The 20,182-nt window shown below is 44.8% G+C and overlaps 1 protein-coding gene across 1 annotated transcript in view; it reads left to right on the top strand.

Annotated features, from left to right (window-relative positions):
* LOC138504127 (proprotein convertase subtilisin/kexin type 5-like) overlaps positions 1-20,182 on the top strand; it is a 1,167,632-nt gene that overhangs the window by 376,770 nt on the left and 770,680 nt on the right. Inside the window, exon 9 of the mRNA XM_069624346.1 lies at positions 15,670-15,893. Within this exon, the coding sequence (XP_069480447.1) occupies positions 15,670-15,893 (224 nt within the window). The remainder of the gene's footprint in view (positions 1-15,669; positions 15,894-20,182) is intronic.

The raw sequence follows: 20,182 nt of genomic DNA, 5'->3' as shown, positions 1-20,182 counted from the left end.
GTGGCTACGGTCCCTTTAAGATCTCGTCTGCCGGGATCTTGGAAGTTGGCATGGAGACGATGGCGTCCTCTCGCGTCTGTCACTTTTCCCTCTACACGTTAAGTTGACGTATAGTGATCATGTGACTGTTATATAAGCCACGCCTGTTCGTTTTGCCGGCGCTTCTGAATCTTGTATTCTAGCGGCTTGCTTTCTCTTGTATCCAGCTTCTTGTCCCCCCTTGCCTTGTCTTCCTGCTCTTCGACCTCGGATCGTCCACGGACCTGCTTTGCTTACTCCTTTGTACTTTTGCTGCCAGTCCTGCTCTTCGACCTCGGATCGTCCACGGACCTGCTTTGGTTACTCCTTTGTACTTTTGCTGCCAGCCCTGCTCTTCGACCTCGGATCGTCCACGGTCCTACCCTGCTAGGATTGTCCACCTGCATTGGAACTCGTCACCTTTGGTACACGGACTAGAGACTGCCTTATTGTGCCTTTTAGGCGTCCTCGTGCCGTCGGGTTAGGTTTTGCTCTTTGGACGGTCAGCTTGGATTTTCTCCTGCTTCTTGCTTTGCCTTCATTTCTGGATCTATACTGGTTCTTGATCTTGGGTTGGCCTCTACCTTACTTCTTATTCCTTCCTTGGGAATATTCGGAGAATCGGAGATTCTGAAGAACTACACAGGTTAGTGGTGGATTTCTATTCTGATATCTGCATTTATTTTGCATTCTATCGCATCTATGTGATTATTGCTCTTAGTGCAGTTGTCTGGGGGTCTTGCCTGTACACCTTGAGAAGACATCCCGTTCCAGTATCCTGTTCCATCGGGTTCTGGATTCTTCGTTGACATTCCATCTTTCCGCCAATCAACTGTTCTGTTTGTTGATTGTACTGACTAGTTCGGTAGATTGGCGAGAAGAATTCCTCGGCTACACTACGAGGGCAAGAGCGCTACTGACACGCGCACTGTTGAACCACTGACACTTCTGAACCAATACCGTACCTTTTTATAACAATCACTTCATTATCTGCCACTTCATACTTCTGTTCTTTTGCCCACCCTCCACTGCTCACCTCACTTGGAACCCCCACAAATCCCTGTTTCCTTGCTTCCCTTCAGTAGCCCTCCACACTCAGTGATTGTTTGTCTTCTCTGAGAAACCTGGAGGTATCCTACCCGCTAGTCCCCGGAGATCTGTCATCCAGGTGGCCAGGACATGGCCATAGCTTTTGAATCCAGTTCCTGGGGGTGGACCAGTGGGGGAGGATCACCTGGCTGGGGGGGTCTTTGGGGAGTGGAAGTGGGACACCGACCGGTGAGATGCAGTAACCCCTTCCTTCTAACCCCCTTTTCCCCTCCTACCCGGTAGGATACTTAGCTCTACCCCCTCCGACACGAACACTTTCCCACACTGTGAAAGACAAAAGACTAACACCAAAGCCATTTACCTGACATGCCCCAACACAAGGGTCAGGCAGAGTCGGGCAATTGACCATAACTATGCACACCTGATGGCCCTTACCCACACAGATACAAGGTGGAGCACACTTTTAAGGCCGAACGCGTCGTGAGGGAACAGCTACACCGGACCAGCAGTTCAAACAGAAGAGAAAGGCGATGAGACCTGGAGGAACAACAAAGGGGGAACTGCCCTTGCCCTTTTCAACTCAGACGCTCAAAGCCTCCAAAGGGGAAATCACAAGACTGGGAAGTCCAGCTGGCATGTGGTGTGATGGGTGTCAACGGCACACAGGGCTCCCCCACGCTGATGGCCAAAGCGGAAGAAGGCATTTGCTGACATGATGCCATCCTTGACTCACAAGACAAGAAAACTCTGACAGTTCAGCACAGCCGGTGAGTTGAAGAAGATAGTAAAACCGAAGTGTGCTGGGCCCAAGGTTATAGGGGTAACCTTGTTGAACAAAGGACTTGTGTAAATGAACTTTAATGGAACCCCAGTAAAAGATTCCAAAGCAGTGGTCGGCTGTCATGGGGCGCTCATTCAAAAGACTCTGAAGCCTTTTTTGGGTTGTTTTTGTTTTGTCAAAACTCCAAAAGCCAAAAGGCCTTAAGAGAGGCCAAAGAGAAGTGTCAAAGTGGTCCTACGAGGATCTAGCAAAACCCCTCGTACACTCGAAAGTCTTTGACATATTGAAGAAAGGTGAACAAACTGTGAAACTGGCAAACGTGAACCTGACAGTGGGATGCCAAACTTAATGAACTGTGGAGCCAGTCAAATGTGAACATAACAGAGGGATGCCTACAAATTGAGGGAAAATAGCGATGTACCCTGGAACATTGTGACGACAAGTGTGAACCCGGCTGAGGGATATCCACAATGGATAGCTGTTTACAAAGACATTGAGACTTCTGAATGAAACGTTTTCGAGTGAAAGGCCGTAGTGAACCCGATCAAGGGAGGCCAACATTGCAAGAGGGATCAGAGCCCGGCTGAGGGAGATCTTAAGGGGCACAGAGCAATCGCCCAACGTGAAAGATTACCAAAGCAACTTTTATTTATTGTTTTTGGTTCAGCCGGCCTTCTATGTGGTTTATGTTAAGAGTTGGGAACAGAGCTTCAGTGTTCTAATCTATATCTTCTTTGTGCTAAATGTGTGTAGGCTAGGTTCAAAGGTTTATTTGGCTTACATGGATTTAACTTCAGCTTTCAATAATGTTAATGGAGAAATGTTGTGGGTTGAATTATTGAAATTGGGTATGCCTAAGGACCTTTTTGCTAGAATAATGCAATTGTACTTTACAGTTACTGTAAGGTTTATTTTTGATGGAGAATTAATTTTTAAATCACTTTGGGTTATTAAGAGTGCTTTTCAATTTATATACCAATTCCTTTAGTCGATTTCTTCAGAAAGCTATTCCGGATGAACAGTGTATCGCCAATAGAAAGATCCCAGCTTTCATATATGCAGATGATTGTCAGGATTAGTCAGGCGAGTACAAAGGCAGCGAATATGGCAAGGGAAATGTGCACTAAATCACACAGTGAATAGCTTCGAATTAAACTACGTGCACACAGGAACAACGACTCATGTATGCTAGAACCCAGGAGTGCAAATAGAGTGTGACAACAAAACCAATATATGAAAAGGGATGTGGGGTAAGCACCTGACCGCGAGGAAAGTCGGCATGCGCCTTACCCCCAATTGCTGTTACAGGTACTGACAGCGCTAAACCCACGTGGAGGGCAAGCAATGACAGGATCTGTGAACTAACACTCTTGATGGTATTAAATAAGGGAACTAAAGAACAGTACTCACGAGGACGAGATAAACCTCTTGAATGTCAGCTAGCCCACGAATCCTGTTGATGAAACTGGGACCCAGAAAGGCTATAACAGCAATGGGAGGAAAACTAAATACCTAAGTTGGAATAGTGATTACAAATTAGTGAGGAAAACATAAGCATTCACACAGGAGCTAGCTACAACAGCACACCACACCTAATAATCAAATGGGAAATAAATGCAGAAGTGCAATGGAAAACATGGAATGGATCCCAATGGAAAGTAAGGATCAGGAGCAGGGAAAAACGAAATAACCAATGCAAACTTCTCCCTACCCCTCCAAGGAAAAGACAGGAAGCTAATCTAAGAGGAAGGCTAAGGCATACGGGTTTACAGCAGCAAAGGACAGAGTCAAAGAAATATAGAACACAGACAAACTGGGCTGCATCTAAAAGGGGAAAGCATCAAGGGAGCAGAAATCAATTAGCGCATGAATCCGAGATTCAGGGCGGAGGAACAAGAAGACAGGAACTAGGAACTAGGTACAAAGGCAAGGAACAAGGAACAAGGGACTAGTCACAACAGGAACACTGCAAACGATGACCAGCGCTGGACTGAAGTAAGACTGAGGCTTTTAAAGCTGCTTAACGAGCACACGCATCAGGTGTGCTGATTGCTGCACCTGCAGCCACAGGTGTTGCCTATCCTCCACCCAACCTTGTCCTGCAAGGGTGGAGGTGGAGCAGTGGGCCAGGCATTCTGGGAAGCATAGTCATTTGGTTAAAGAAGCATGCTGGCTGCCAAAAACCTGGAATGGATCCGGAAGGGAAGTAGCTTGGAAAATAGGGATTTAGCGCTCCCAATTCATCACAGCACTATAGCATAAGGTTCGGAGAAAAGGTCCAGTAGGGAATAAACCCCAAATCATGCCCCCAAGTGGTGGGAACGGGAGCGAAGGGAGCGAGTCGTGACAGTATACCCCCTCCTACGGCCGTCTTCGGGTGCCCGCCACCCGCACGAGACATCTTCTTTCCATGATGGGAGTGCTTTTTCTTTGGAGGTGGCACTGATGGAAATGGTGGCCTGTGGGCAAAGGCAGATGGACTTCCATGATAGGAGCGCTTTGTCTTTGGAGGTGGTACTGATGGAAACGGTGGCTTCTGGTGAGGAAGAGACTCATGGTTCGAAGAAAGGCATGAAGGACTTGCAGGACCTGAAGCAGAGTTGGAAGGTCCAGGAAGCTCAGTCACTGGGAGTGGACCCTTATAAGTCTTTGAGGAGGGAGGCAGGCTGGTGCAACATGCCTTAGACAATGGTAGAAGCCCTGTTAGCCTTTCTGCCGAGAGTGGACATGCGGGAGGTGAGGAAATTGCTGGCTTCAGGAAAGGTTTATGTTCAGCCATTAGAGAAGGTGGCGGCTGAGGTAGAGGTTCAGATTTTTTTCTGTCATCCATCTGGGAAAAGGCTTGTGGTTGAAAGTGACTAAGGTTTGACTGCACATGTTCTACGCCTTGGAGACCTGAAAGTCCAATGGGTTGTACAAGGCTGGTACTCCTGGTGACAGTCGTGTAACCACCTTGTTGCAAGTGGGATACAACAGCAGGGACGTTTGGCATACTGATAGGAGTGATAGACGCAGTACTTGGTATTTCAGGCACACTCGCAGAAGGAGCAATAACAGACACATTTTGAACTGCAGCAGTCATTCCCTTCCTTTGGCTACTAGCACCCAACTGGTGCTTCTTGGCGGAATTCTGTTGCACAAGTCCTGTAGGTAATACGCCGGTCTGCACCACCCCCTGAGCACACCCAGGTGAGTGGTTCTGACTCACCACTTGGTCCAGCTTGATGACTCTGAAGCGGGAGCTGGCAAAAGTCTCAAACTCTGATGCTGCATTTTTAGGAGGCTCTGATGCTAAAGTGAAGCAGTTGGGAGAATCGTCTTGTGGAAAAGGCAGGCATTCTGGTGCTCCTCCTGAAGCAAAAGAAAGGCAAGCTAGACGTTCATCGACAGTAAATGGTTGGGATTCAGGAGGAATCGCTGGAGCAGAAGAAAATGCAGCAGGATCTGATGGTGTAGACAGGTATACCTCTGATATTGGCAGCGAGGCTAAGCAGGATACAGGCGTCTCATGAACTGAAGGCAAATACTCTGTATACTCCGGGACTGAAGACATGCACTTTTGATGGACTACCGGAGGCTCTAAAGCTGAAGGATGATCTGCAGGATGAGTCACTGTAGCTGAAGACAGGCAGGCCAGAGGAAACCTTGAGGCTGAAGGCATGCAAGCTGAAGCAATCTCGGTTGCTGGATACAAACATGTCCAGGTCTTTGGGACTGGCTCTTGAGTAAATGGCAGACATGGCAGCGGTTCATTGGTTGAAGACACGTGTGCCAAAGATGACTGCAGGGCTGTGGATTGGATCATAGAAGAGTCAATGGTTGTAGGAGGACAGACAGAAGTCTCAGAAGTTGACAGACACATTGGTGGCTCAGGAATGGAGGGCACCTTTAGGGCAGTAGACTCCTTGGCACCAGTAACCAAAGACTGAGCTGTACCCTTGCAGTCCCTTTCTTTAGTGGGTGACACAGAGTCTCTTTCTTTGTAGAAGTCAAAATCAACCAGTGGAATCACCATAGTAAAGTCTCTGTTAATCAGGATTTCGTCAATTGTCCATTCCTCTGTTTTAGCTTCTGAAAGAGGCAGATTAACAATCAACAGTTCAGGAATCGCCTGCCGGTTCTTTGGTTCTGTATACTGTGGAATGAGTCCATCAGAACATGAAATCTGTACTGTCTCTGACTGTTCGTATTGATCGGAATTGGCAGAAGGAAGAGTGAACCCAGAGGTAACATCGTTTTCCACATCAGCTTTAACATCTACTTCAGTCTCAGCAGCTGTATCAAGAGCAGGGCCTAAGCCTACTGTAGTGACTGAATCTGTGTATGCCACCATTGTGGATTGTGTTTGGAAATCAGAAGCTTGTATGTGTGCTAGCTCAGAATTATGACAAACTGCTACACAGGAAATTTTAGGTAAAGGAGTGGCTTGTAAATCTTCAGCTAACTGCAATCCCTGACAAACAGCAGAACAATTGTTAGAAACTGTGCCCAGATTAAGCGCTGTGCTAGACGAAAGACCTTCACTCCCAATAGATCTAACATATTGACAAATATCATGGTTTACCAAAGTCTCTGCACTCAGGGGCTGAACAGTGTTCACTTCCTCAACATCAACAGATAAAGTCTGAGGTGTATTCAGTAAAGAGTGCAAGGTTTTATTCTCCTCTTGTAAAGAAATGAATTCTTGTCTTAACTCCTCAAGCTTAGCTCTTAGCATGCCCTGCATTAACTGTACATCACTATCAGTAGGCACAGGGGGAGGCATAGTGGCATCAGGGCTGGATCCTGCACTAGCAATCTGGATGTGCACCGATTGTACATTGTCCTTTACTGCTTGCAGGTTCTGTGATTTATAGTTTCTCTTACCAACTTGGTCTGTGTTTCCCTTAAGCAGACTATTGACATTAGACCTCTTGGCATTAGGGACTACAGTATGTACCTGTGCAAAGGAGTATGCTTTAGACTGAGGGTAGAAAACAGAAGTTATGCAAGGAACCCTTCCATTCTTTATGTTTGTACCATGAAACTGTTCTATCTGAGGTGAAGCACAACTGGAATCATGGGGTTCAACAACAGAGGTAATCTTGTATAATAAGTCTAACAGTGTGTTGTTTTCTGCGGCTAAGGCTTGCGCTGACATAGAATCGGGATCAAAACAAAAGATAGAACTAGGATCAGGCAATGTAGGATGTGCCATCCTATGGGAAAAATACTTTGCACGTAAATGCCCATTCGTGACAAGGAGTTCATTTAAGTCAGGACTAGTGATTTGATTGTCACAGGTAAATGTAGGGGAAGCTTTCTGTACAAACTTGTTAGAGGCCTTGCTGCCTTTCTTTCTTAAACTTGCCATATTCAATGGGAATTTTGGGCTGGTCATTCTGTCAGGATTAGTGAGGCGAGTACAAAGGCAGCGAATATGGCAAGGGAAATGTGCACTAAATCACACAGTGAATAGCTTCGAATTAAACTACGTGCACACAGGAACAACGACTCATGTATGCTAGAACCCAGGAGTGCAAATAGAGTGTGACAACAAAACCAATATATGAAAAGGGATGTGGGGTAAGCACCTGACCGCGAGGAAAGTCGGCAAGCGCCTTACCCCCAATTGCTGTTACAGGTACTGACAGCGCTAAACCCACGTGGAGGGCAAGCAATGACAGGATCTGTGAACTAACACTCTTGATGGTATTAAATAAGGGAACTAAAGAACAGTACTCACGAGGACGAGATAAACCTCTTGAATGTCAGCTAGCCCACGAATCCTGTTGATGAAACTGGGACCCAGAAAGGCTATAACAGCAATGGGAGGAAAACTAAATACCTAAGTTGGAATAGTGATTACAAATTAGTGAGGAAAACATAAGCATTCACACAGGAGCTAGCTACAACAGCACACCACACCTAATAATCAAATGGGAAATAAATGCAGAAGTGCAATGGAAAACATGGAATGGATCCCAATGGAAAGTAAGGATCAGGAGCAGGGAAAAACGAAATAACCAATGCAAACTTCTCCCTACCCCTCCAAGGAAAGGACAGGAAGCTAATCTAAGAGGAAGGCTAAGGCATACGGGTTTACAGCAGCAAAGGACAGAGTCAAAGAAATATAGAACACAGACAAACTGGGCTGCATCTAAAAGGGGAAAGCATCAAGGGAGCAGAAATCAATTAGCGCATGAATCCGAGATTCAGGGCGGAGGAACAAGAAGACCGGAACTAGGAACTAGGTACAAAGGCAAGGAACAAGGAACAAGGGACTAGTCACAACAGGAACACTGCAAACGATGACCAGCGCTGGACTGAAGTAAGACTGAGGCTTTTAAAGCTGCTTAACGAGCACACGCGTCAGGTGTGCTGATTGCTGCACCTGCAGCCACAGGTGTTGCCTATCCTCCACCCAACCTTGTCCTGCAAGGGTGGAGGTGGAGCAGTGGGCCAGGCATTCTGGGAAGCATAGTCATTTGGTTAAAGAAGCATGCTGGCTGCCAAAAACCTGGAATGGATCCGGAAGGGAAGTAGCTTGGAAAATAGGGATTTAGCGCTCCCAATTCATCACAGCACTGTAGCATAAGGTTCGGAGAAAAGGTCCAGTAGGGAATAAACCCCAAATCATGCCCCCAAGTGGTGGGAACGGGAGCGAAGGGAGCGAGTCGTGACAATGATGCAGTCTGAATTGATGGGAGCGCGTCAGCCTTACAAAAGCTGGTGATGGCCAATATCGTATATATGAATCAGAATGATGTTAGGGTTAACCTAAAACAAAATCAAATATCATGGTTGCAGAGGATGTTAAAGATTGGAATTGTATAGTTGTCTTAAGTGGTCCATTGATATCCAAGAAAAGGTCTTAACGATGCAGTCTTTTGGATCATGAGGATTATAGGCGGTTCAATGAAATCTGATATCACTCGGGCACTAAAGATTTATACAGCCAAATCACTTGCAAAAGCATAATAATTAACTGCCATCAGTCCTAGCGAGGATAGCCGGTGGTGTGAAGGGTCATGAAAGTTGTAGTCGAAAACATTTGAGAGCCATATAATGAGCAACAGAAATACTTATCTGGATCAGAATAAATTGTGTTTGTTGAAAACTATGAACTGTACATATGAATCTTTGATGGATACTGACAACTAGTTGATATTACTTGCTGGCTAAGCACGAATTGCCAGTGTAATCAGATAACTTCTATAACAATATATGAGGTCCAGGGTAGAACCTCAGAGCACTGGTGACGCAGTAGGCCACACCTTACTTATTAAAGACTGAGCACACCCACAAGCTGTTACACCCGCACTCACCTTTTTGCTTTAATGAGTAACCATGTCTGGAATATAATAGATTTAATGAAATCATCTTTGTATGTTAAGGAATTTATTTTTGTGTGCTGTAAGTGGATACATTAACAGATTGAATTGCATTGCTCAGAGAATGGTCAAGCAAAATATGTTTGGTGATGCAATTTTCTGAATAAATAAAATTATGCATTCATTAATTGTACTATGAAAAGTGTGCTGATTTCTAAAATAAACGTTAAAATAGATGGTTTGGCAAATACATGTTTACTGTATAAATGTAGTGAATCACTGCCAGACGTTGCCCATGAAAGTTGCTCTGGGAAGCCTTTCTTCGCTGGGACGATGTGGTGCCCTATCGTGCATCCCAGGTAGTGAAATGAAAACTTTGGATTTCCAGAGGCTGGTGTCTTTAACCCGGGGTGAACACCTTGTGCTGGGTGTGTTTGGAAGTACACGAAGTCTCGACACCCAGGGGCCAATTCCCATTCAGTGGCTCCAGTAACCAAAGTCAAGTTCAGAGTTTCTGTTTGATGCCGGAGACCAGAAGTGTGGTAGTCAGGGATGGACTGGGAACTACAAGGGGCCGTGGAAATAATTTTCAATGTGGCCCTGGAAATAATTTTCAATGTGGCCCCATATTGGACACTTTTAGCCAACCCAACCATTTTCCTATGAGAATATGTGAAAATAAAATGGGTTATCACACAAGAGGCCCAGGGGGCGGAGGCCTACAGGTAAATCTCCAGAGTTCCCTATAGGCCAGTCCACCCCTGGTGGTAGTGGGGAAGATGAGGGGCATGCCACTAATGAAACCATGCACAGGATGAATGTTAATGGCTGACAGAAGTGGGATATAACTCTTTACGATGAGCTGAACCAAAAGGCCTGAGCCACATATGTCCTTAAAGCATGCTCACCTCTGCATGGAAGAAGCAGAGCGAACGACCAAAAAGCAATCGGGGTCCAACAAGAGCTGGCTAATGAAGAGAACGTCTAGGTGAGCAACTTCTGCAACCAAAGGCGACTGAGCAATGCTAAAGTGAGGAAGAACACAACCAAAGGACAAGGAGTAAAACTGGAAAGTGCTAACTGAATAGCGAGGCCCAAAAGCACGTTGCCAAGTAAAATATTTGGGGAACATACATTATTTTGTTTATTTTATTGTTTAAAGAACGGACTTGGCTGGAGAGCAGTGGAGCACTGCACAGAGTGTGGGTAGCCGGCATTTGGGCTGGCATCTTTTAACAGTACTGTGAGGTCTGTGGGTCGGAGGAGTCATGTTTTTATATTCTGAAGATACTTTGAATGTTTGTACTCTTGTTTTCCTGGTGGCTTTGTGCTCACCCCGCCCCCTTTTTTTAAAATCCCCTACCCTAGAAGACAACCAAACAAGTTCCCGGGAGGATAGCACAGCGGCAAATTGCGCGCCTTGGAAGCAAGACGACATGAAGCAACACAGGTTCGATCCCTGGTCTGTGTTTAGAAACATCTTGGTGTTTAAGCGCTATAAATACGCAACTAAGAGAATAACAATTACGCAACTACAAAACAAACAATTCCTGTAACAGCGCCTTGTGGGCTGTGTGAGCGCTTTAAAAATGTAAAAATAAAAAAAAAATTTAGTGTACTCCAGGTTCCTTTCCTGGCAATTTTCTATTGCTTACTTCAAAGAGGCCCTGTGTTTTAGATCTTCCTCTTTACTTACGCAAAACCTACAAATTGTATTTTACTGCTTGATCATTCGTCTGTGTCTTAATATTTCCTTGGTTTCACAAATATTTAAACGAAATTTCAGATAGTCTTCTCAAATAGTTGGATGATGCCATCGTCATGTATTTGGGTACTGTGTTGAGGCTTTTTGCTTCACTCGGTGAATTTTTCATAGATTGATGTTTATTTCTTTTCTCTCCAGTTTCTATCCAATCGAGTTCCAGCCATTTTTTTTCACTGCATTTGGGTTATTCCAAAGTGTTTTTTCGTCTGTACCCAGCTGGTTTAGGATGGTTTTACATAGTTGTCTCCATTCTACTAAAACTGTATTCCTTTGGAATTTTCATTTCATTGAAGCATGTGCACGTCAGTGGCATTCAACACTCACAGCGCCCAATGCACAACATGTGCAATTTTGTAATATTAATAAGCTGGACAAAAAAATCCATGTTTCATAGTGAATTTATCAAACATGTACAATTTGTTAACAATGCACCGGAAGACATTTTGAAATTTCATTTTGTTTGGAAAGGTACTTCATAGAAGGCTCTGTGAAGTACAGCTTCCCCTCCCCACCTCCCAGGCCTCCCTTCAGACCCGCCGCACACACTGCAAGTGGTGTTAAATTTGGATCCATTTTGCCTGGTGGTTCTCTAATCTTCCACGGCAAGTTGCACGCGTTGGAAAGGCTGGCGGATGAGAATGTTGATGTGTTGCAATAATAGCTCTGCCAGCCCCACGTGTTGATAAAAGCGGGTACTGGGTGTGTGCATGCATTCGGGACTGCAGCGGACACATGGCTGAATGCTTGTTTGCTGGAAAAGCTGCATCTCTGTGTCTAGGGGCACGCGCAGCTGCCATCAGGTGTGTCCCCTGCGTCCTTGCGGGACTTTAGTACATAGGGCCCGCTCTGGTTGCAGAAAGGGCCACCGCACCACTCGCACTGCAATCCACGAACAGCTTTCAGTGAGCTCTCGGGTATTGTTTGGCCACAGCGACCCAGCATATATGCATGTTATATTCTGCACATATCTACGCACAGGCGCAACCTGTGTAACACGTTCACACTGGCCCAATAATACAAGAAACGTACACACAAGCACCCTGAAGGCATACATTGATAACCCCCCCCAACAGGATGCAGTGGCAGCACCTGCGAACAGTGTTAATAAAACTAAGAACAACACCCCCCTCAATTTTTCAGTTAGAATTCCCTGCTCACCTCCGCAAGTGGGACAGTAGAACTGCAGTGACCTGCACAGAGGGAGGAGGGGTGCAGGCCCTGACCCCACTCTCTAGTTCCGCTCTCTTGAGGCTATGCAGATAATGCAGGAGGCGTTTGAGAGAAGGTGTGTGTGCGCTCAGGCAGCATAGTGACCACAGCTGAGCATAGCATGTACATCATTTGTTGCTGGGGTCGCCAGGGGTCGCAACTGCGAGCCCCTGAGGTCTTCCTTGCTACCCCTGTGGTCTCCCTTGCTTTTTATTTTTTAATTGAGGGTCATGGGCTGTGGCCAGCAGCATGTGGCTCTTTGTTGTGGAGTGGCTGATTTTCCGATAGCTATAGCAATAAGCTAACTCAGTGGGTTGAGTGCTGGCTGCTGCAATGTGTGTGTGATTTGCAGGTTCGACTCCCAGCAAGGTCAACTCAGCCTTTCATCCTGCTGAGGTTGATAAATGAGTACCCACACAGATTGGATGATATTGTATGTATATTTGTTTTATATAAAACGCTTAAGCGTAAGTGCTATATAATAACACATCATTATCATTCGGCCTTGGACATCTTGCATTCACAGTAATTTGGTAATATGGGCCTATACGCGTTGATAATAACGATACATATGGTGATCCGTTCTTGTATGAAATGTTATCACATTACACTGATATTGTAACCATATTTTTCGTAGTGTACTCAGAAACAATGCTATGTGATGCCACTTCCTGTTTTGGCAAGGGGTGAAAGGTTGTGTTCCATCGCTTCCTGTGATGTCACTTTGGAGTGGGGGCAAGTTATCCATCACTTATTCCAATGGTAACTGAGAAGATGCTCTGACAACATCCTTAACACTTATAGCTGAATCCACTTCATGTTACCAGGCCTTTATTTTCAAGGACAGTCCATTCTGCGTCCCTGGTTACTGAATCTTTGCACTGTGCAAGTGCCATTTTGCGTGGCATTGGCATTTGGGCAAATATTGCCCTAGTGCAAAAAAACCTTTCAGTGCATGTTACACCGGTGCAAAGTTTACCCTATTTATTTATTCATTTCTATTGCGCCGGTAACTCGCAAGTCTCGGGGCACAGATACATGGACACATGGGACAAGCAAGAATCAAACGAGGCAAAAGCAAAGTGCTTAGAGAGTATGTCTGAGTAGATCTATCTAGGAGATTAGTTGAAGAAATGAGTCTTCACCAGTTTGCGGAAGGGGAGGTAGTTAGCTTCTTTTCCTATGTTAAAGGGCAGATTATTCCATAGTCCTGCTGTGATAATCAGAAAGGATTTGCCCAGTCCCAGTTTGCTTTTGTGCGTAGCTACCACAATCCTGTTTTGGTCCGCTGATATTAGTCTGCGGATGGGTGCATAGTTGTGTATTTTAGATTTCAGGTACCCTGGTCCCTTCCCCTGCATGCATCGGTGGGCTAGGGTGAGAGCCTTGAATTGAATTCTATTTTCAACACTGAGCCAGTACAGATCTTTCCTAGTGTTACTTATATGGTCGGATTTGGATTTGTACTTAATAATCCTGACCACATTATTCTGTATAATCTGGTAGATTTGGAGACATTTTTATTAGCCCCTACCATCAGGGCGTTGCCGTAGTCAAGCTGGGAAAGAATGGTTGCCCTACCCACAGTGGCAGAATTATCCTCCGACAAGTATGGTCTGATGGCTTTGAGAAGTCTGAGATAGTAGTTGCATTTATATATTTTGTCTGCGCTTCAGCCCCTAATGATACTTCCATCATCATGCCCAATGTTTTAACTTTGTCCAGAACCTTAATCTGTATGTTTTCAATCTGAAATGAGCTGTATTCTGGAGAAAGGGAGTTTATGGCCTGATGGGATCCGAAGACCATTAACTCGGCCTTCTTGCCATTTAGGCACATCCATTTTGTGTCCATCCACTGTTCTATGATGGAGTAGATCCTGAATAGGTTATCGTTACCTTTTTTGTGATCCCCACAGAGTTCCATCACTAGCTGAGTATCATCAGCGTAGTTTGTGAAAAAGGTGTTTGTGATCTAATATGTGACAAAGGAATCTAAGATACAGGTTGAACAGTAGAGGGGACGTGCTGCTTCCTTGTGGGACCTCGCAAAGAATTTCTCTTTCTGTGGAGAATTTCTCCCCAATGAACCCGTGTTGTCCTGTTTTTTAAGAATGACATTATCTACTTTTTTGCTGCTGATGAGCAATTAGCTGTTTTACCCAGTGCAACTTCGAGCAGATTATGATCTAGCAAATCAAATGCTGCACTGAGGTCTAGTAAAATAAGGCCTGCTTTCCCTTTATCCTTGATGCCAAGCATGTTTGTCTGGAGGTCTATCATGGCAGCCTCCGTACTGTGTGCCGGTCGAAATCCTGACTGTCGGGGATGAAGGGATTCAGATGCTTCTACGGGCGCCTGTAATTGTGAAGTAGCTATCCTATCCATGATTTTTAATAGGAAATTACAGTTCATGATTGGCCTGAGGTTGCTAGGGTCTCTAGGGTCCAAACCTGGTTTCTTAACCAAGGGAGTTACGGTGACCCTTTTTATGTCCTACTGCTGATACGATCCCTAGTCACACTAGTAAGCACTAGGACACACTTTACCCAGGTGTAAAAAGTAAGGCATTGAAATGATAGGTTGTTTGCACTAGGGCACTCTTAGCACTTGCGCACATATCTTGGGAACACTGCACTTGGGCTGCTGCACGTTTTCTGTAATTCGGCCCCAGGTTTGTAGGATTCTGCACGAGCTAAACATATAGCAGCCCTTCATCCAGTGTGTACCCATTGGCAATGCAATGACGTGCTAATGGGCGTGTTCCCTCTTAAGATATCTGTTTTTGATGCAGTGAGAGGTCGCCCTCGTTCTTGCCTTGTTTCCTCATGGGGGGGTTTCTGACACGGCTGTAGTGGGGGGAGAAAACCAATCACGACCACTCAATGCACAATCGGGCACTTCCATCTTTGTAATTTTGGAGGGGCAATCTGCGTGTTGTATGCCTGCTTCCTTCCGTATTACAGATTATACCTCCACCCAAGGAAAGCTAGCTGGTCCACAATTCAAAAGCACGCAGTGCACGCTTGTGTAAGTGGTCTGCACGTTGTGGCAGCATGTGTTCCTGTTTAATGGTCGATGGTGTGCAGGTATCCAACTGCGCCATCAGTTCGTTTTTGTATCATACGTTTGGCCTCCTGGTTTAGATCTTCCGAATGTGTACCTTAATGTCTGTGCGACAGGTGGTATTCTTACGTATCGAGTTCTTTGATTTAAAAAAAAAAAGCAAAGTCCCAAGATGTCCTCTGCCCCTCCACCCCCAGATGTTATGGGTCTCCTACGCCCCTGGTTAGTATTGAGTTGCAGTAAGAGGTATGAGATTTGGCTCAGCAGGATCAATTGATGTGGAGCCATGGTGTCCGCATGGGTTACTTATGAATACTATTATTGGGGTGGCAGGGGAGAGGTGCATTGGGATCTGGGAACACTCCATCCCCCAGATGTGACACTGTCCAAACCCAAAGCCAGCAATAAGGGGAAGAGTTTATGATAAACATTGTATACATGCCTTCTCTTTCTGTATTTCTTTTCTAGTGGTTATTTTGAAAATGCAGAAGGCTCATGTGAAGCGTGTGATAACTCCTGCTGGACCTGTGATGAGAGCAGACTGAGATGCCTGTCTTGTGCCAGCGGACTCTATCTGGAAAATAGCAATTGTAATTCTAATTGTTCCCTGAGGTACTACCCAGACGCAGATGGAGTCTGCAAGCGCTGCCCAGCCCATTGCAGTGTCTGTGCTGACTCAAGCAGCTGCTCAGGTAATTTGATTCCATTTTATTTGATGCACTTGAGGCTTAATGCTCAGTCTTTGATGTGGTGATCATAAATGTGCTATTGTTCATATGACCGCAGGAGTGCGTGCAGTCTGGGATAAGTCAGTCCTTGGTTAATCCAGCATTTTATTTAGGCAATTAGCAAAAAAACCCAGCTCTGTGACATCAGATGGGACAATCATTGTGATTCTAGAACATTTAAGGTAAATTGGTGAACTATTTCTGTGAGCAGGTAAGTGGCCACACAGGAGTGAAAGAGGAGTGATGCTCTAGACCTAGTACTCAGTGGGCCGTAATGCAGCTTTTCACAAACATAAGTGAGCCAAAAGTGCTCTAAGTTACCTTTTGGCTTTCCTTTGGTAGCAGGGCAAAAAGTAAGTCTGAACCCTGCTAGACAGGTAATGGAATGTAGAAAACATGGATAATGCAAACCCTTCAGAGGTAAAGTATTTAATGTTAAGACGATAGGTATTAAAGGAATAGTGCGCTCAGAAATATTATTGTCCCGAGGGTTCGGGCATTTGTTTTTAAGCACATGTTGATCGATCATACAAACATTTCCTATGCACCTTACCGTAGTTTTCCACTTTTGTACGCATGCGAAATCAAGCAACAGGGCGCAGCCATTTTGTGATAATCTTATCCGTTGCTGCATCGCCCAAGCAGGACTGCCCTTGCAGCACTAAATCATATCCCCCGCCCCTGAGCCTGACCTCACTAGACGCGTACTGCCCATTTCACAACCCCAAAGCATGTCTCGTGTCAACATTCTCTGTGCCTCAGCTAATGACGTGTCGCTGTGGAAATGGCAGGATGCCTCTGTCCTCAATTACAAACAGATCGCTTCACAACAGACATCAGATTTTCTTTTCCATTCCTCTCACTGTATTTCTTTGAGTATTCTGTGCCTCGTTTCTGTGCTCTGGCCAGCTACCTTCGTTACTTGTAGCCTGTGCAAACAGGTACCAGTACCATTACTATACATTATTTTGGTTTATTTCCTCCACAATGGCAAAAATACAGCCCTACCAGTACGAGCTGGAATATTCCGAGGCGGAATTACTCGAAAGAGAAAGATGCGGAAGCTATGGGGCTTCGGACGACAGTTGGGAGGACGATTCAACAGATGAAGAGCCTAGTCCTCATAGCATGGACGGCGTTTCCACCTGGTGTACCTGCAATCAGTGTTTGCTAATGCCAACCGAGGAGAACTGATGCTGCCAAGAAAACTCTGGATGCTTGTCCTACATATCGCAAGGCGAGCCACGGCCGCAATGCATTACCGAGCTGCCCGACTTCAGGGAAGCCTGCCTCACATGGTCCGTGTTGAGGATTTTGATGGTGCTTATGAACGAACTTCGTGCAACAGTTCGCCCTCGGAATCCAAGTAACGAGTAAGTATACTCTGGTTGTGATGTCACTTAGGCCACTACTATTTCAAGGTTGTCTTCTATATTGTCGTAACTTCAATATATCATTGTCAAACCAATTTAGTCTTGCAATTCTCTAGTAATATTCATATAATAGTCGTTCAATATTGTACAGTGTCAAGGTAGCATTTGCACTGGCAACAATGCCATTGGATACAAGAATTGTCATTGGCAACTAAGGTTTAATACACTTATCTTGGTCATTTAAAAACTGTTTGTATCTTTCTCTTTCACAGGTGGTACAGGCTGCTGGTCTATCGTTCATACACATGGTGGCTTCATGAGAGGCTTAGACACCGCGTTCGACGAGTAATACACGCCTGTGCCGTTGGTGCCATTAGAGACACAGTCCCCAGTGACAGTGGTCAATACAGGGGATTTTCCCTCACTGTGCTGCAACCTGAACTTTATAATGTGTAGTACATTTGTGCCATAAAATTAAGAAACAAAATAAAGCACAACAGAACTTTTATCAATGGCTGTTTCAGTTTTTCAGTGAATCAAGTGTGTCTCCATTCAGCAGTGTTCCGGCCCGTGTATGCACGCCTCAGGCCAATCCATCCCCCCCCCCTCCATTATCAAAGGCAGTTGGCACCAATGGATGTGCTCTGTCAAAGGGGGCTGGCAGGGGCAGGAACGGCCAAGGTGCCAACACCATGTACACTTCAAAGGTATCTTCCGCACAGGGGTCATTCTACACATGGCCTATACAGACTTGTGTCTCCAGGCAGGATCCCCTGAAGCAGGCTGCGCCCCTGCAATCCACATAAGACCACGACATATTCATGTCATTCATTCACGTACACACCCTCTTTTCTAATTCTTTATAAACCACTTAATATTTATCATGAGAGCATCTTTGAGCACTGCAAGTCAACTCGTGAACGTGCTACCTGAGAACCTCGGTGACCACTGCGACCCAGCACGTCGTTGTGCTACCTGTGAACATCTCCATGTTCTCCTGCCACTAACTACCCTGCTTGCTGAATCTTACTGTTTGTTGGTGAAAGCAAGGGCATGTCTCCTAATCATATCTCCTTGATCTCTAAATTTCTAGCAATTTCGAGCAAATGTACCCAGTAGTGTTATGTTCCTTCGTCTCATTGCCATTGACTTGAGTTTAATTTGTTATGTTATCGATATATCAATTGTCATCAGTGTCAATTGGCATTGAATTGCATCCTTAGCAGACCGTGTGAATATTATAAGCATGTTTCCTTTTGATGCACGAGTAACATGTTCTGATTTTCGTCACATCAAAGAATTGTTTATGAAAGTTATCCTTTAATACAGCTGCCCATGCTACCCTGATTTTCCTGTGGTGACCAAAACATACCTTGCATAGAAGAATGTATGGTATAATCCTTCTTTCTCACGTTTTTATGCAAAGTAATTTTAGAATAGACTTTTTTTGCAGAATTTACAATGCCTGCAGTTGCGATTTTCGGTTGCCCTTCTAAGACCCATGAGAAATCGGAAGGCACTACAATGCATGTATTCCCAAAGACTGTAAATTGAATAAGAGAATGGGTCAGATATTGCGGATATGCACTGGCAGAGCTTGAAATTATAGTCAAAGATGTCTTGGAGGACAAGAGGGGTGATCGATTCCGCATCTGCAGCCTGCACTTTACCCAGAATATGTACGACCCATCCATGTACACAAAGAAGAATCAACTCAGAACAACTCGAAAATTGCTCCCAAATGCAATACCGACTCTATTCGTTCACATGCCGCCTCAGGTGAGTCACGGTTCCGGATTTAGCTGTAGCCCTTGGGGTAGTGAACAGGTAACTAAATGGACGAATTGATGTTTTAGGTGTTTTTGTCCCTTATAATACTTTTCATATTAGTAATATTATATTGCTTTTTAAATAAAGACCATTTTGCTTAACATCTGTCCTTGGTTTTAGAAGCCCCATAGAAAATTGATTTATGGGCACAGATAACTATGCTGTAGTGTCCTTTGAAATAAGCATAATGTTTTCGTAATCTGTCTCCTTACATGCCAATTGTTAAGATTAGCATTTCTAAATCAAATAATATTTTCCCTTTACAACTCCATGACTATGCACTGAATATGAAGGAGCAAGGTTCAGCATCCATGTCTTGCCTGGAGTCAACAACCACTTCGAGCGCGTATCATGTAGCCTTACTTAGCTATTCAGTTCCGAAATTGTTTTATGCATGGAATTTGAGATAATCTGATTATATTTACGTACCGTGTCATTTGTTGACACAATGTTTCAATCGTGGATTGCCAAACTTTCCAAAAATATTCATAGCTAGATCTAAAATCTTTATGCAAACCTTTGTGTGGATTTGTCAAATGGCAACACATTTATAAGCCTTTACAATATTTTGGGAAACCCCCCCTTCTAATTTTGTTCCCTTTTGACAAAACAACACCACACTTTCCGAAACGATTCAGAATCGGCTCTAAAATGAAATTCCAAGATTTGATGCAATTTCATTGAGTAGCTCCAAAGTTATAAGCCATCCAAAAACTTCTTTTCACCAGTCCTGTAATGCACAAATAAGCATAGATGCCCCCTAACATCTCATATGTTCGCGAACATCTCAGGACTGCCCGGACTGTTTCCGGACATCAGAGAAGAAACATGTTGTTTTTTGGATTAAGGCCATATCCTATCCCGTCCTCATCACCCTTCAGCTCCCCAGAGCTTGTTTGATAGGTTTGACACATGCAATGTTGTGTTTTTTGAATGTTTTTACTGCGGTGTTCGTGGACAACGGGTGCTGTCCGCGAATACAACATGGCGGGCGTTTCTAAAAATGTGATGCACCTCACATTTTTTATTGACCAATCCGCAGGCGCGTCC

Source organism: Ambystoma mexicanum, chromosome 11, assembly GCF_040938575.1.
Source record: "Ambystoma mexicanum isolate Mex_15411 chromosome 11, UKY_AmexF1_1, whole genome shotgun sequence".
Classification (NCBI taxonomy): Eukaryota; Metazoa; Chordata; class Amphibia; order Caudata; family Ambystomatidae; genus Ambystoma; species Ambystoma mexicanum.
Note: the sequence above shows the minus strand (reverse complement) of the source record. Positions and strands in the feature narration are given on the sequence as shown.